This window comes from Mangifera indica, chromosome 5, assembly GCF_011075055.1.
Source record: "Mangifera indica cultivar Alphonso chromosome 5, CATAS_Mindica_2.1, whole genome shotgun sequence".
In the NCBI taxonomy this organism is placed as follows: domain Eukaryota; kingdom Viridiplantae; phylum Streptophyta; class Magnoliopsida; order Sapindales; family Anacardiaceae; genus Mangifera; species Mangifera indica.
Window position 1 is genome coordinate 20,465,554 of NC_058141.1, and position 15,654 is coordinate 20,481,207.

The 15,654-nt window shown below is 32.8% G+C and overlaps 1 protein-coding gene, 1 long non-coding RNA gene and 1 other non-coding gene across 3 annotated transcripts; 1 reads left to right on the top strand and 2 right to left on the bottom strand.

The window, feature by feature from the left end:
* Positions 1 to 4,502: 4,502 nt before the first annotated feature.
* Positions 4,503 to 4,575, bottom strand: TRNAE-CUC. The gene has a single exon. It is a non-coding gene; the product is annotated as a tRNA-Glu (tRNA).
* Positions 4,576 to 5,825: 1,250 nt separating this feature from the next.
* On the bottom strand, positions 5,826 to 11,330 carry LOC123217396 (T-complex protein 1 subunit alpha). Its single transcript, XM_044638413.1, has 17 exons — positions 11,065 to 11,330; positions 10,876 to 10,940; positions 10,404 to 10,493; positions 10,204 to 10,290; positions 10,020 to 10,079; positions 9,883 to 9,933; positions 9,513 to 9,608; positions 9,177 to 9,242; positions 8,763 to 8,980; positions 8,516 to 8,612; positions 8,215 to 8,301; positions 7,850 to 7,984; positions 7,350 to 7,454; positions 6,861 to 6,989; positions 6,666 to 6,769; positions 6,343 to 6,433; positions 5,826 to 6,245 (listed from the first exon to the last, which is right to left on the bottom strand). Exons 1-17 carry the CDS (start codon positions 11,135 to 11,137, stop codon positions 6,162 to 6,164), a joined length of 1,638 nt encoding a protein of 545 aa, XP_044494348.1. The 5' UTR covers positions 11,138 to 11,330; the 3' UTR covers positions 5,826 to 6,161.
* A 1,376-nt stretch (positions 11,331 to 12,706) lies between these two features.
* On the top strand, positions 12,707 to 13,812 carry LOC123217621. Its single transcript, XR_006502510.1, has 2 exons — positions 12,707 to 12,810; positions 13,509 to 13,812. It is a non-coding gene; the product is annotated as an uncharacterized LOC123217621 (long non-coding RNA).
* Positions 13,813 to 15,654: the final 1,842 nt, after the last annotated feature.

A 15,654-nucleotide genomic window follows, 5' to 3' on the forward strand; every position in this document is an offset into this window, starting at 1 on the left:
GATAGTAGAGGGGGCAGGGGAACGTGCAGGGAGTGACGATGCAGTAATGAGAGACACAGACACATATTTCTCTCTCTTCATTTCCGCAACCAGATATATATATATATGTGTGTGTAAGTTTAAACATTCTAAATCAAATTTCGTAAAATTATTTACAGTGGCCAAATACATGGATAATTTTGTGCATTCATAGACTAATGGCTCCACATGCAGGGCAGCCGATACTGTAACTTCAGTATTGTTATTATCAATACTGGATTTTTTCACACTATCAAAGGAATAACGTGTAAGTGAATAATTAAATTTGTTTTTATAAAAGAATTGAATACAAATTATTCAAGTTTAACCGAATTTATTTCAAATTTAAAATTAATTTTTTTTTAGTTGAATTTAAATTTAAATTTATTAATTTTAAACTATTTTTTTAAAATTTAAACTAATATTGAGCTAAATTTTGTTCAAACTTAACTCGTATCAAATCTATTAGATTTTATTTATGTTTCGACTTTTATTGAATCTAATCCTAATTATTATAAGTGCTTCTTCTAATAGTTTTAAAAATTGCACTAACCAATTGGACCAATTCAATCATTGTCCAATCTGGTTTGAGTGAACAGTCTATAAACTTTAACCATTTTGACAACTGTCAATGACAATTTAATTGTTATATTAACACAATTTAATGTCATGTTGATATTGATTATATTTTTTTTTGGTAACTCCTTGAGATTGGAAACCTAAATCTCAACATTTACAAAGTATGGTGCAACACCATTAAACATTATTTATATACTATTGTGGTACAACTCAATTGATGATCCCGTCGATCAAATAGGTAAAAGACTAGAACCACACTTGTGGTTAGGTTAAAGCTTGGTTCAATTAGTTCTCGCCCATTTACTGCATCGGTTAGCTTATGTGCCAATTTAATTTGTATAATATTACTGTTGTTGTTATTTATTAATGAAATACATTTTTAATGTTATATTTAGGACTCTGTATATTTTAAAAAATCGAAACTATTAATGTAATTGAATCAAACCTAATGGATGGAAACTGCGAATCCGGCTCATTATTGCAAAACTGAAGAAATTATTTAAGTAATAATGGAAGTAATTGTACTTTCCATCAAATCATAGACAATGATAGATGTGAACATAAATTAAGCTGAACATAAAACTCAAACTCGGCTCAGCCTGTATAGATTGAAGATGAATGCATAAAAATCCGAGTAACAAAAGAAAGAAAAGGCTTTTATCAGTTCACAAGAAATACTCTCTTTATCCACTCAAACTCATGCTTATTCTATGTTTGTGAAATTACAAATCTGTCCTGCCATAACTTATTATTGTATCATCTTCACAAGAAAACAAAGATCAATGAAACGTTATTTTCTGTTTTTGTTGATCACTGCCAAAAGCAAATCCGATGGGAATGGCCAGTTACACTCCTTCACTAATCCAACACAAAAACAGCTGCCGCGAGGATATATCTCGTATTATAGACTTGTTTAGTTAGGTATTATTTTTATTTTAATTTAATATTGAAAAAAATGTTAAATCTTTGTAAAATTCAATACATGAATGTGAAAAGACACATGAGATCAAATGGATAATCAATTTACAACGTGATTGAATCAGTTTTCATATTCAAGGTTTCTTCTTGAGTTGTAAGCTGAAGTAGTGCTTTTATCTTACATCCTTTGTGAATGTTGCATGTCTGAGTTGAGCAAAAGAGGAATTTTAACAGCATAAAAATATCCCATTGAGTTAGAGTTGAGCGGCCGCTTAACCAGATCACGACTAATTCGTGTATAAAACTGAAGGGCTGTACTTTATAATTAACCCTGACGGCTGACGGCAACGTGGGTCCCACCTGACCACGACGTAAATAAAGTTTCATCTGAGCGACAACTGGATATAGCTGGCATTGTGTTAATGAGAAGGCGAGAGAAGAGAGGGGGCACGTGTAAGTCGGTGAGTTGTAGTTGTAGAGTTGACGGTGAAAGGAAGGAAAGATAAAATTTTGTGAAAAAAGTACTAGTTGTACGGTACACTGCTACTTTCCTTTAGAGGTACGGTACTCAACTTCATTGATTGATTGATTTCTATTTTAAAGAGTTTGATTTGACGTCCAAAAAAAGGTTTTAACTACTGCCAACCTGGAATTTCACTAAATGTCTTCAATTGCAAAGCACTGAATTCTGTACTCCGTCCAAAGTTTATACAGTCATTCATCACATTTGTATGTAATATTTAGTCTGAGATAGAATTTATTTAAATTGATGACATTGACAAGGTAGATTGTATTATTGAAGTATAAATAAGTTAATTTATTGAATTAAAACTTTAATTTAAAATAACTTACAATGAATTTGTATAAGATTGGATTTCATATATATTGATTTAAATATGGCCAATTCAAGAATGGTTTAACCTAGTATTCTGTAAGTAAGATTAAATAGTTAATAAATAATAATAATAATAAAAGAAAATTCCAGAGGGTCTTTGCATTGGTGGGAATGACCTTTTATCACGTGACATGCAGGATATGTAGATCCCGAAGCAGTACATGGCATGTGGTTAGTCATGTGCTTATAAATTGTGATGCCTTCACATATATGATATCTAAGTTTAAGGATTGAATTCTATATTTTTTTCTGGTTTAAACAATGGTTAATTTAACACTGATTTAAAAATAATTAATTGAATCAACTCAAGTCAATAATAATAATTTGGATTGATTATAATTCATATTTTTTTAAAATTTTATTCAAATTTATATTTGAATAAATCGGACTCAATTCAACCCTAATCCAAGTAATAAATATTAAAGTAAGAGCTTTGTTAAATATTATAATGATGAGTTGGAAGGTTATTGTAGGTTAAGCAGAAATGAAATGTGACTTGGGTTAGGGTTGAAATAAGGAAAGAACGACAGATAAGGCAAGGTAAGGTAAGGTAAGGTACGGGTTCGAAGTCAACGAAATGTGCAGTAATAAATAATAAAATGGGCCTTTGTCGGTGGACATGGGTCGTGGGGCCCAATTTGCATGGGAATATAATAACAAGTGTTCACCTTTTAGCACATGGATAGCGTCAGCTCAGCTCTGCTCTCTTCTTAACTAACAAACAAACATATTTCTAAATCCGGCCTCCCTACGTGTCACCTTATTATTGGTCAATCATCATCCCAGTCAACTACATGATCATAGTTTTATGGGTTCTGATTTGCTTAACAAACAAAATTATTTTTCAATGCCCGTACATGTAATTTAGTTGGAATATAGGTTCTCCTGGCCAAGAAGTTTGCACAAGCGGAAAGTACCTTGAATCTGAATATACAGGGGTGTACAAATTTGAACAAACATATTAAGGACAATAAACAGGCAACCCATTGGATTACAGTGTAAACGATGCAAAGGTTACAGTTTGTGTGTGTTTAGATTAACGGTATAATTGAGCTTGTTGGAAACTATTAAGTTTGTCATTCATTTTACCATTGTTCAAAATTTATGGCAATAGAAGTTAGGATTATGTAAGCAAGTGATTAAGGTAGTGCAATGGTTGATAACTTAATGAGTATTATCATGGTTTTGATACAATAAAAGAGTATGTTAGTTGTGATTAGGGTTAGATTCGAACTGAGTCGCGTTTGACTCGGTTTATATATAGCAAAGCTCGAGTTCGAGTTTAAGCTCGTGAAGCCAAGCTCGAACTCGGTTCAGCTCATTTTAAGCTCAAGTTTTTAACTATTTCATTATTAAAACGACGTCATTTTAAGACATGTTGATCAAAACGAGTATTAAAATTTTTAATTAAAAAATTTAGCGAATAGCTCAAGCTCAATCTAGTTTTTATAGGATTGACTCGTTTCAAAGTCGTTTGAACTGAACTCAAACTCAAATTCGAACACGTTCAGTTCGAATCTAACCCTAATTTAGAATGACAACTATTTGATAATAAAAAACAATTATTTAATGTTTGAGTCGGAATAATAGTCATGATAGTTTTAGTTGCAGAGTAAATACTGCTTATTTGTTAGTTACTAGTGCTATTAGGAGTCACATTTGTGAATTAAATTATGAAGAAATTTAACCTCATAACAATTTTTAAATTTAAATTGAGCACGATTGGGTTTAATTTGAACTATTTGAGTTTAAATTAGAATTTGAAATAAAAAAGTTAAGTAGAAGTTGATTTAAATTGAATTCAAAATTAAATTAATTCGAATATCAATTTATTAATTTTGAATTAACTCTTTTGTATTCAAACCTATCATAAATTAAGTTTTGTTGGAATTTAGTTTAAAACTCTGAATCATATCACCAGTAAGTACAAACAATAATGAATTGGAATAATACAAGAAAAAATATATTTAAAACTGATGAAAAAAAAAAAACATGGGCTAAACGGAATCGTTTCATTATTTTGCTTGGGCGAAGGCAAAAATATACTAAAGTAACAACATTTCACGGAATTTTTAACAAAAATAACCAAGCTTTCCGTTGCCGGGAATCGAACCCGGGTCTTTCGGGTGAGAGCCGAATATCCTGACCGACTAGACTACAACGGATTGTTGGCATAGTGTGTTTATACTTAGATGAAGGACTATAAATTGTTTTTTATGAACAACTACTAGGTCCATATTCTATAATTAATCCATAAAGGAAAAAAATATAAAATTTGTAAATTTCACAGGAAAATAAACACACGGATTGGTTAGGAAAAGCGAGAAAAAGAAAGCATGAGAGATTTTTTATTTGAGATACCCTAATCATATAATAATATATTATTATTTTTATATATAATATTTTTTTCCTTCAATATAAAAGAACGAGGAAAGGTAATTAAAAGAATACGAAAAATTGCTAAATCAACCACAATAAGAAATAAAACTATAAAAATTGCAATGGGTGATTGCATTATAAAGCCAAGCTAATCCTCTTGAGCCAGGGTAAAATTAAGACCAATATTATATATATTAATTTTGAGTATATAAATAAATACATATTTATATGTATCATCATGTGATTATATATTTTTATTTTTAATTTAAAATTATCTAATTATATGATGACCTATTAAATATATATTTATTTGTGTATTATAAATAAATATGCATAATTATATTTGTAAAATTAATGAGAATATTTATGTAACCGATTTAACTTTTTAATTACTATAAATACTTTTTAATGTGATAGGATAATTCACTTTGTATGTAACTTAAGAAATGTAAGTACTTACCGTATTTATCGTGTGACGATTATGTAATCAGTGTTAAGTGGGAACCCTAGAGGCCATCTTTAGGGGTGACATGCGACTCGTTGTCGTTTCATTTGTTGATCTACACATGCAAGAAGGCAACGACTACAAGAGCCCCAATATACCGTAGTAAACTGTAATTGACGTGTCACGATTACAGCAAAAATTCAATGCAAAAAGTTTTACCATCAAATTTCTTGACACCAAACCATAAAAAGGAACTGCAGTTTCCCTTTGTCTTTTCAATAGAAGTTAAAATGCTCATTTTTGGTTGGTAGCCGACCCAATGTTCGTCTTAACTCAATTTGTCAAACTTAAACTTGACTTAAGTTCAACTTTAACACTGCGATAGTGACTTTTTTTCTTCTTCAATAATTATTCGTAAACTCAAACTTACAAACAGCTCAGCTAGATCCACCCCCACTATGGAATTTCTACCCCTGAATTCATGTACGTTTTCTAAACTACAAAAGCATAAAAGAAATCTGTTCATTTGTCCGAAAAGCATCCAGATAATTTTTACACATGAATAATACGATTTTGGGAGCTGCACCACTCTAAGCAAGGAGATTCTTTATAAAAATCTAGATTTTAATGAAAGATTTCTAGCTCCAGCTGTTTCCTGTCAATATCAAAACCATCTTCTACGAGTTTAATAAAAATTTGCCAGTCAGTGAGATCTACCACAAAGTACCAACCTGTCTCCAGTTTTCGGCAAGTGAACAAACAAACAAACATTACAAAACAGAACAAAATCCTGTCACCAGTTTTAATTCAATTGAGGCACCAACATGAAACCAGAGAGACCTCTTCAATTCTAATCAATGACATCCCAACACCCCTTCTTGTACTAAATATGATGCATGACTGCTGTCGAAATTAAAGCAAACCAATTCACTCCTCGTTTTGACTTTCATCTTTGACAAGCTTGATCATATCATCGATTCGAAGAATGGTTATGGCTGCTTCAGTTGCAAACTGTCAACCAAATGAATTAGGAACAAAAATTTGTGAGCTATATAAAGCCTAACTAAAACCTATATTGATATGCATTTTTATGTGCCATGACTTTTACCTGAATAATCTTCACTTTGCTCATTGCAGGTTCAATAACACCTGCTTCCAAGTTGTTTCGGATGGTGCCCTTTGAAAGGTCTAGTCCCATGCTACAACACAGTTTGGGAAAGCCAATTCTTAAATGGTCATTCACGAAATTCCTAAAACATTCTACTAAGGCTTTCTTTTGATAGTGGTTAATTCAGATAGGTAACTGAAAAGAATTGAATTAGTGCAAAAAGTGAGACATGGAAGTCCAGTTAAATTGTACAGCTTTCTTTATCAAGAAAGATTATGCATCCATGAAACTAGAACAAACCATATTTCAGAAAATAAGAATACCTTGAAAAATGTTTCTTATCAGCCTTGGTTTGTGCAGTGTGGTGGTATGCCCGCAGTTTTGCAACTAATTCAGTTGCATCCTTGGCAGCATTCACAGCAAGCACCTATTTGGATAGAAGTCAACTAGTGTCTACAATATAATCGCACCAGTGGGATTAAATGTTAATGAAGCAAGCATCTAAATAAAAACCAGACCTTTGGTATAATTAATAAAGATTCAGCAAACTCAGCAATTGCCAACTGCTCTCGGGATCCAAGGGTTGTAGCAAGATACTCCAAATACACAGACAAGGCTGCTTCAACTGCACCTCCACCTGCTACCACCTGTATTAAACAACATGCACAAAATTAGAATGACAACTCCCAATTCCTCATGTCATTTTATATGAAATTTTGAAACAGCACCATGCATACAGCATTCAAAGCCCATATTGGAGCCACACAAAAATAAACGAATTTGAGGTGATTTGTTGATATAAACTTATGATGTTCACACTATAAAATGAGTGAATGTACAATTCCATAGGACCAGATATTAAAGATCATACACCAGAAGATATTCTCTTAACTATAATCTGACATTTTGATGGTCAGTAAATACTAACAATCCAAATTTTACATGAATGTACCAATGGAAAATTCATACAATAGAGTAAGAAGCTAATCCATCAGGTAGAAGTTTACCGTATTTGACTCAAGGGTTCTCTTGACTATACTTAAAGCATCATGTAGAGCTCTATCCATCTCATCAAGCATATAGTCATTTGCTCCTCTAAGTATCAATGAGACCTTGACAAGAATAATACTAGCAGAATCAGAGAACATGTATATAACCAATGACAAAAAGTTATGTTTTGTTATTTAAATAAACTTCAAATTTAATAAATTTTGCTTCCAGTTTTGCATAGATTAAAGAACACAAGAAATTTGCCTGTCACAACTTTAATTCTGCTGATAAAAAAGGGCAGTTTTGCATAGATTAAAGTACACAGGATATATGCTAGTCATGGCTTTAATTCTGTTGATAAAAATGGTGGGGTGAAATTGAAGGAAGCTAGCTCAACTCTCACCCCAATAGAAGTATCAAAATCAACAACTAGCAAGGTCATGTTCAAAAACATTAAGTAAAGCAGTGTATAAAATTATGTTCTAAATTAACTTTCAATTGGAAGAAAATCACTCACAGCACTTGTAGTTTTAGTCCCTTTAATCATAATCACATCATCATCAGCAACACGCTCCTCTACCACTTCATCAGCAGATCCAAGAAGTGCGGAATCAAATGTTTCTTCACCTTCCATATCAGCAAATGTTGAAACCTGAATACAAAATGAGAAGATAAAAATCAACAACATAATCTGACAACCAAAGACCCTTGCAGTAAATGTTATGTTATTTACTTTTTCAGATAGAACTGCAGTTTTTGCCCCTTTTCCACCAAAAATTTATTAAAATCTATGGGTTCAAGAGAAGTAATAACAAAATCACAACATATATGGCTTAAATTATAATCCTTGATTCATATACAAAATGGCAAAAGAAGGAATACCATGGTAGCACCAGTAGCCTTGGCAACGTGGCGCATATCCTCCTTTCGAACACGTCTAACAGCAATAGCACCAGCTTCCACAAAGTACTGAATCAACGACATAAATCCAGAATTAGTCAGATACCAGAACCACACTGGCATTATAAATGTCTAACAGGGTACACTAAAAAGTGAAGTAAACCACATTAGTATAACAATCTACACAGATTATCCTACGCATACTAAAAGTGCTATACACAAATTAGCATAGACATTAAATTGGCATAACTAAAAAGTTCTTTGAAAAAAGAAAAAAACTTGCCTTCAGTGCCATGTCATCAATTCCTTTTGTTGTCAAAACAACATTGGCACCAGCTTTCAGAAGTTTCTCGATCCGTTCCTTTGTCATATCAGCTTCTCTGCAAATAAATTAGTATAATCAGTAACTAAGTTTGCAAAAATATAGGTATTAATATGAACAATACCAATAGATAATACTAATAGGTTCTACTTCTAGTGATGTGCGAAAAAATTAAGACCATACATTAAATGAAGGTTCATTTGATCACCTTTGACGGATTTTCTCAAGCTCCCTGGGATCAGTGACTAAGACTTGCACACCCAATTGCATTTTTGTCTTCTGAAGGTTAAAGTCAAGACAAGCAATCCTTGCAGGGGCAACTCTGAGTGGCATTCCTTGGGCTGCACGGCCAGTATTCAATGCATACCCATTTAACAAGTAGCTATCTCTTGCACTTTGGCCATGAGCTTTCAAAATATTGATTCCCTGCAAAATGAGAAGTTCAGCTATGGCATTATAACTTTACCATTAGAAGATAACAGAGTATATTTTATTAAATTGTTACTTCAATATGGGGAAAAGGAAACTCCAGACACGGAGAGAAAATATGAAATGTTTTCATCCCATTATAGGACCACATACAAGAATTTCCATGACCAATAAAAAATGTGCAAATACCAACCTTGATTGGGTATCTAACTTCCCCTCGTGCATTAGTCATCTTCACTGCTTGTACTGCATCGACAACCTAAACAGATAAGGTATACATCAATCAAGTTCACTAGTGAGGACTGATTTCTCACCCAAGACACTATTTAAGACAAAAAGGTCTCCTTAACTGAGAAATATGGAACAATATTTGCTGTTACAAAACATAATAAAAAATACAGATCAATATTGCTAGAAATAGAAGTCAGTGTCAAGATTGAGAATTTAATGACTGAGAAAACTTTAATCGAGTAGCTATATATGGAAAAGAAGGATTTCAATGAACAGAACTCTCGGGGCGAACACATACCAAATTGGCAAAGAAGTCACTCTCACTGCCAATCAATTTAGAGGACATACTTGTCTTAGCACAATTCACTAAAGAATCTTTTCCCAGCTTCTCCACCTAAGAAAATAGATAAAGAAAAACACTATGTTAAGAACACCATTAAATGGCAACCTAATCATAGCATTGCCACACATCAGAAAGACTAGGAAATGATGAACCTTTCATGGTATTTGTGGAGTGTAACTTAGAAACTATTAACCTAAGAATTAGGTCTTAAACAAGCATTACACCACAGCAATGTTACACAATATAACATGAGCAACTGGTAATAGAGTAATCCTTGGGTCATACCCTTTTTATTCAAAAAAAGAGACCACTAGTGGAGCCTTACCTTCACTGCTAATTTTTCTTCAACATATTTGCAGGCTTCTCTCATTGCAAGCTGTTGACAATGAAAATAATAAGCACAAATGCAACAATCTATGAAGAAGAAAGAGCAAAAAATTTTGAAAGAAAAGAGTTACTCACTCTGTATCCACTGATAATAGATGTGGGGTGAATCTTATTCCTCACTAGATCATTTGCTCTCTGTAGAAATTATGATCAGATTATAGATAGCCAAGTCTTAGTACCTCCCATATGAGCAAAATTGCTACTATTCCATATGAAGTGGAGAATCTTAAACATGTATAGAAGAAAGAAAACAAGTTACCTTCAATAACTCTGCAGCCACAATAACCACTGATGTTGTCCCATCTCCCACTTCTCGGTCCTGAAGCTCAGCCAACTCCACAAGTACCTATCACCATGGAAGAGAAACTTAAAACACGTGGGAATTCCAAAAGAGCTAATCCATAGAGACATGCACACTTTTCAATAAAGACGTAACATGACCAAAATGTGACTATCTACCTTGGCAGCCGGGTGCTCAACTTCTAACATCTTCAGAATTGTAGCACCATCATTTGTTATGGTTACATCACCAATATCATCAACAAGCATCTGCAATAAATCAACATAAAAAATGATGCCCAAGATACAATCTTATCACACAAGCAAAGAGCGAGTTCAATACAAACCTATATTACAATTATTGAAGAGAAATTTTTTCAACCAAAAAACAATTTAAAATGCATATACCCATATAAAATAGGTCTGGAATTCAAAACTGTTAGGATTGCAATTAGTGCCAGATTCAATATTTTATTATGCAAATTAGGAGAGCCAAATACCCGGAAAAATCTCATGTAAAATAATCATCAAACTTGTTAAAAAAAAAATTAGTATTGCCAACAAACAGTAAAGAGAAAAGAAAAAGCAAAATGCATCGTCTTCAACACAAGTAACAGACAGGAGCATAAGAAAGAGATAACGAATTTAATACCTTGTCAAGCCCAACAGGACCAAGCGAGGATTTAACAATGTTGGCAACGGCTTGACACGCCATCACTGCACTCACACCAACAAAATTAACAATCAAAACTTCAGTACAAAATGTCAAACGAAATGATCAAGCAAGCTCACAGCTTTTACAAAAAGACGAAAGACGAACGCAAGGAGGGAAAGAAATTACCGTTCTGTGTACGAACGTCTTGGCCGGTTTGGCGTTCGCCTAAAATATCAATCGTCTGTGAAGAAATTGCCATTTCTAGTTTAAGAGAGAGCAAAAGCAAACCCTAGATCAGATCTGTAACTGGAGACTGGAGTAGCTTGGGTACGGTGGAACTAGAAATTACGAAACGTATCTGGAACGTTCATAGAGATGCTTGCCCTTCTTAAGCGGCTACTACTGGGCTTTGAGAGCTCAATGCGAGCATGAGGGTTTCATTAATACGACAGCGTATTAAAGCATATTTATTAAATTTTAAATAAGAGATGAACTACATATATTTTTTTAAAGCGCAGCCAAACTATATATATATATTTTTTAAATTCTATTAAAAACCAATTAAGTGATGATATCCTTATGCTTGGACATAATAGATTTTCGGAGATGATTTCACCTCGACTTCATTGCTGCCCACCAATGTTGAGTGTGAGTCCATTTTTAATTGCTTAAATAAACTACGTTTGATTTATATTCCTTATGAGGTCCTTGTGCGTTTCATTAAATATGTCTGCAGCGCTAATTTTTGGCTCTGGTCAACCAATTTTATTGTTCCAAACAGGCCTCAATCTCGATATTCATAATCTGATCGGAAAATTTGACCCTATTTCTGATGGCAACAACAATTCTGCCTGGCTCTTTTTCATCCCGCACATTTAGGTTTTATCCTTTTCCTCATGAAGCACAACATTTTGCTATGCCCTGATTCTTAACTTTATCATTCTCTGGATTATGTTCGACGTTGATCTTGGTTTCATGATTTCATCACATTAATAATTCTCCACTCCATTTTATCATTTATTTTATAAAAAACTTTATCCTTTTAGTTAGCCAATAACATAACATATTGGAAACTCTTCCTTGATACTCTCTGAATTCACATGAGATGCAAAGGCAGGCTCATTTAAGAACCTAATTTTTCTACACAAAGTCATCAACAGCATTGGCTAAATATTTTTTACTCAACGAAATTGTTTTATTTTCCAAAATGCTAAATATTTGCAGGTTCAAATCGATTTACCTAGATGATGAAATTCCAATTGCAAAGGATATTTGATTTCGAGGAGACTATTTAGTCCGGTGTGAAAATTTGTAACTTGTCAGTTCATGGGCACGCACAATTGCTTATTTCATTATATGGTAACTTCATTCTTGTATTCTGGCCAGTATAGTTTGAATTCAGATTTGTGTGGTTGGTTTTATTCTTTGAACCGGGGATATAGTCGCTAGGTGGAGAGCGTTGGCATTCAGTTTGCTTTAAATTGAAGTTTCAATTGATAGTTTGATTTGAATTTCTCTACAGTAATACTAATTATCTTTTCGATAATATTATGCATTCTATTGATTGACTTTTGATAATATTTCTAACCAAGTCAAAAAAGTTGGAGCTCTAACGAATTATTTAGTATTTGAGTCTTGCTACTAGAACAAAAGGCTGCTTCTTCATAGTGGCCCTGGAAAGTTTGGACCAGTCAAAATTGTCAATACCAATATTATGTTTAGAACTGCTAGGCCCGAAACGAGAGACTAGAGGTCCAACAAGAAGTCAATTTCTTTTATATTTCTTCATCAAAGTATTTATTATCTAATTACACTGTTGATCTGCCTCTCGCTCTCATTTTATCCACACAATTTTCTTACTTTTCATTGAAGGGTCCTTCAATCAGATAACAATGAAGTTCATTTTCTCGACCAAATGATCATCAATTTAAGGTAATTGTTCCGCTTTTCTGTTTTCATATGCATAATTGTTTATAGAAAGGCCCATAATCCATAATTTCTGAGACTTCGACCTTTAAGTGCTGGCAAATGATAGTGCTCTGCTTTCCATCTCCTTAAGTTTTCATTTGGTTGAACTGGATTTGTTTGATGAAAATAAATCTAATTTTTTGACTCAAACTTCACTTATTTGTTCCAAGTTTGAGTAGTTAAAATCGAATCTAGTATACTCAAGGGCAAGAGGTTCTGTAATTTGTATTTCCATTTAAACAATTGGGATCAAATATTTGAATTTAGATTAAGATAACTAATGAAATATCAATGTGGGTGGCTTGCTATAATGAGACTTCACACTGGTTTTTCAATTAGGGATATATTTGATACAAACTGAATTTATGATTAGTTTAAACTTAGATCAAATTTAGAATATTTAATTTAAACTCAAATTTTTTTTGAACCAATTTATAACATCAGTTGAGAGTTATTAATTACATAAATAATATTGTTAATGAAATAAACAGTATTATCAGATAAAACATATGAGTCAGTCTTGATCTAAGTTATACAATTGGAGCTTTAGCTAGAAATAGGTCTCTTTGCTTTGAATGGTTCCAATAGCTTCGCACCTTCATGTGTTGCGGTATATGGTACTAATGTTTATCTTTGAGACTTTGGTATGGTTGACTGGTTAGGGACTCCCTTTGTTACTTATTGTAACCTTTGACTTAAATCACGGCGTGTTGGAGGGTTGAAACAGCAGGTGGGCATCTGCCTTCAGGAAAACTATTGGTTCAGTGTAAATGAGCAAACATGAGTACTTGTTGGAGGGTTGTTTTCCACACAAGTTGTCAGCCTTTTTTGTAGGTGCTTTGTGATTGGCATTGTCTGCTTTTCCAAGCACATGCAGCTTGTGGTTCTGGTGTGTAGTGTATTGGTAAAGCTAAAACCATATTTCTCAAACTGATATAAAATCCAATACTAAATTAAAACCAAAAATGCACTCTTCTGCCTAACTGGCCTCACCGACTTTCCCCTTCTGTCAACATCTAATTATATATAAATGTTATATGCCATCAAAATTCATTCTTGAATAAACTCTCGGATGTGACTTTTAAGAGTGACCAAAGACATGTTGATAAGTATTGTTCTAACTCGTAACTGGTTAAAGAAGCTTAAACCAGGACAAGGTTATTTCCAAAAGTCATAAATAGTTTTAATAATTATAATTAAAATACAATTACTCTTTTAATCAAATTATTTATTGTCATGCTATTTAATACAATTATACATATAAATCTAACTTCTACCACTATAAATCATTAACACAAAAGAGAGACAGATACACTTTTTGGTAGATATAGAAAATTTAACCTGGACACATATACAGTGATAATTTCACAATATTACAGTTACTAATCGCTCATTATTTTGATAATAATAATATTAATAACATTAAAAATCGAGTGTCTACTTTCTTTATTGTGTTCTTGAATATTTTTTTACCGGAATACTCTTGGAATGGATATATTTCTTCTAAGTGCAAACTTCCACACAAATTTTCGATATCAAAGGGTTGAATGCGTAGCTCTGGAGGGATTGCTGGTGGATCGTACGTAGAATCTAGGCCGGACCCCAGCTTTGAGTAAGCCGAATCTACTGAGACCCACCAGTGTGACTGATTCACGTGTAATGCGGGTCATGGGCCCAAATGTACAAAAAACGTTTGCTCGGGTCAATTTAGATGTTGGGTGTGTGTGAATGATAGGCCACGTCGACAATCAAAATATTATTACAAATTGGACAATCTTCCGGTTTCTATATGATATAATGGTGTTGGATGTACCAAAGGGTTGTTGTACGGTGTAAAATCCCTTAAATTTTGCAAAAGCAAAAAGCAAGCTTGTCTGCTGGCCATGCCATATTGATATTCATATTCATGGTGGTTTGAAGAAGGAAGAAAACTAAGAGGGGTTCTCCTCCACTGAGAAGCTGGGACATCTAAGCAAGAAGATACGAGCTTAAAAAGAAAAAAAATTGTGGATCCATTTTTAAGTGTCTTCTTATGGATTTTGTGTGGGGTTAGAATTCACCTCAACCTTACGAATAGAAGGACCCCGAATGAGTTAATGGATGACATATGCAGAATGAAGGAAGTCCACCATTATCACTGAAAATGTTTTTCGTTTTGGAAATTGCTGACAAGTTACGTAATGTAATGTGGACAAGTTCCAACTTCGACACAGTGAGTGCTTGATGTTTTTCTATTACGTAATGTGGACTGACAAATTCAGATTCATATATTCATAATTCTGCTTCGTTTTATCTCAACACTGCAACCATGTGCTCTTTACATTATTATCTCTTCTTTTCACAATCATTTTAATTGCTTCGTAAGAATCAAGATTCTGATCCAAACACACTTCACCATCACCATCGCCATCACCAACAACAAGTTTTTATTTATTATTTCGATTATATAATAATCTTTCGTTGGCCAAAAGATACACCACAAGCAAGATGCACCATTTATTTTTTCATGTGAACGTATCAGAATTTTATCTATATATATATATATATATATGTATTTTATTTAAATTATATTTTTTTTACATATTTAAATTATATTTTTAATATAAAAAAACATTTAACAAATACGAGTTTATTTTGAAAGTATAGTAATTAGTTTGCTTCCATCAATTGAAAGTAATAAATTAAATCTTTCTAATATAAATAATAAAATTTAATCTTTCTAATCTAAAAATTGATAATTTGATAGTTTTATATTAATTATAATTTAATAAATTAATTATTATGAATAAATCAAGTTTTCAAAACCCT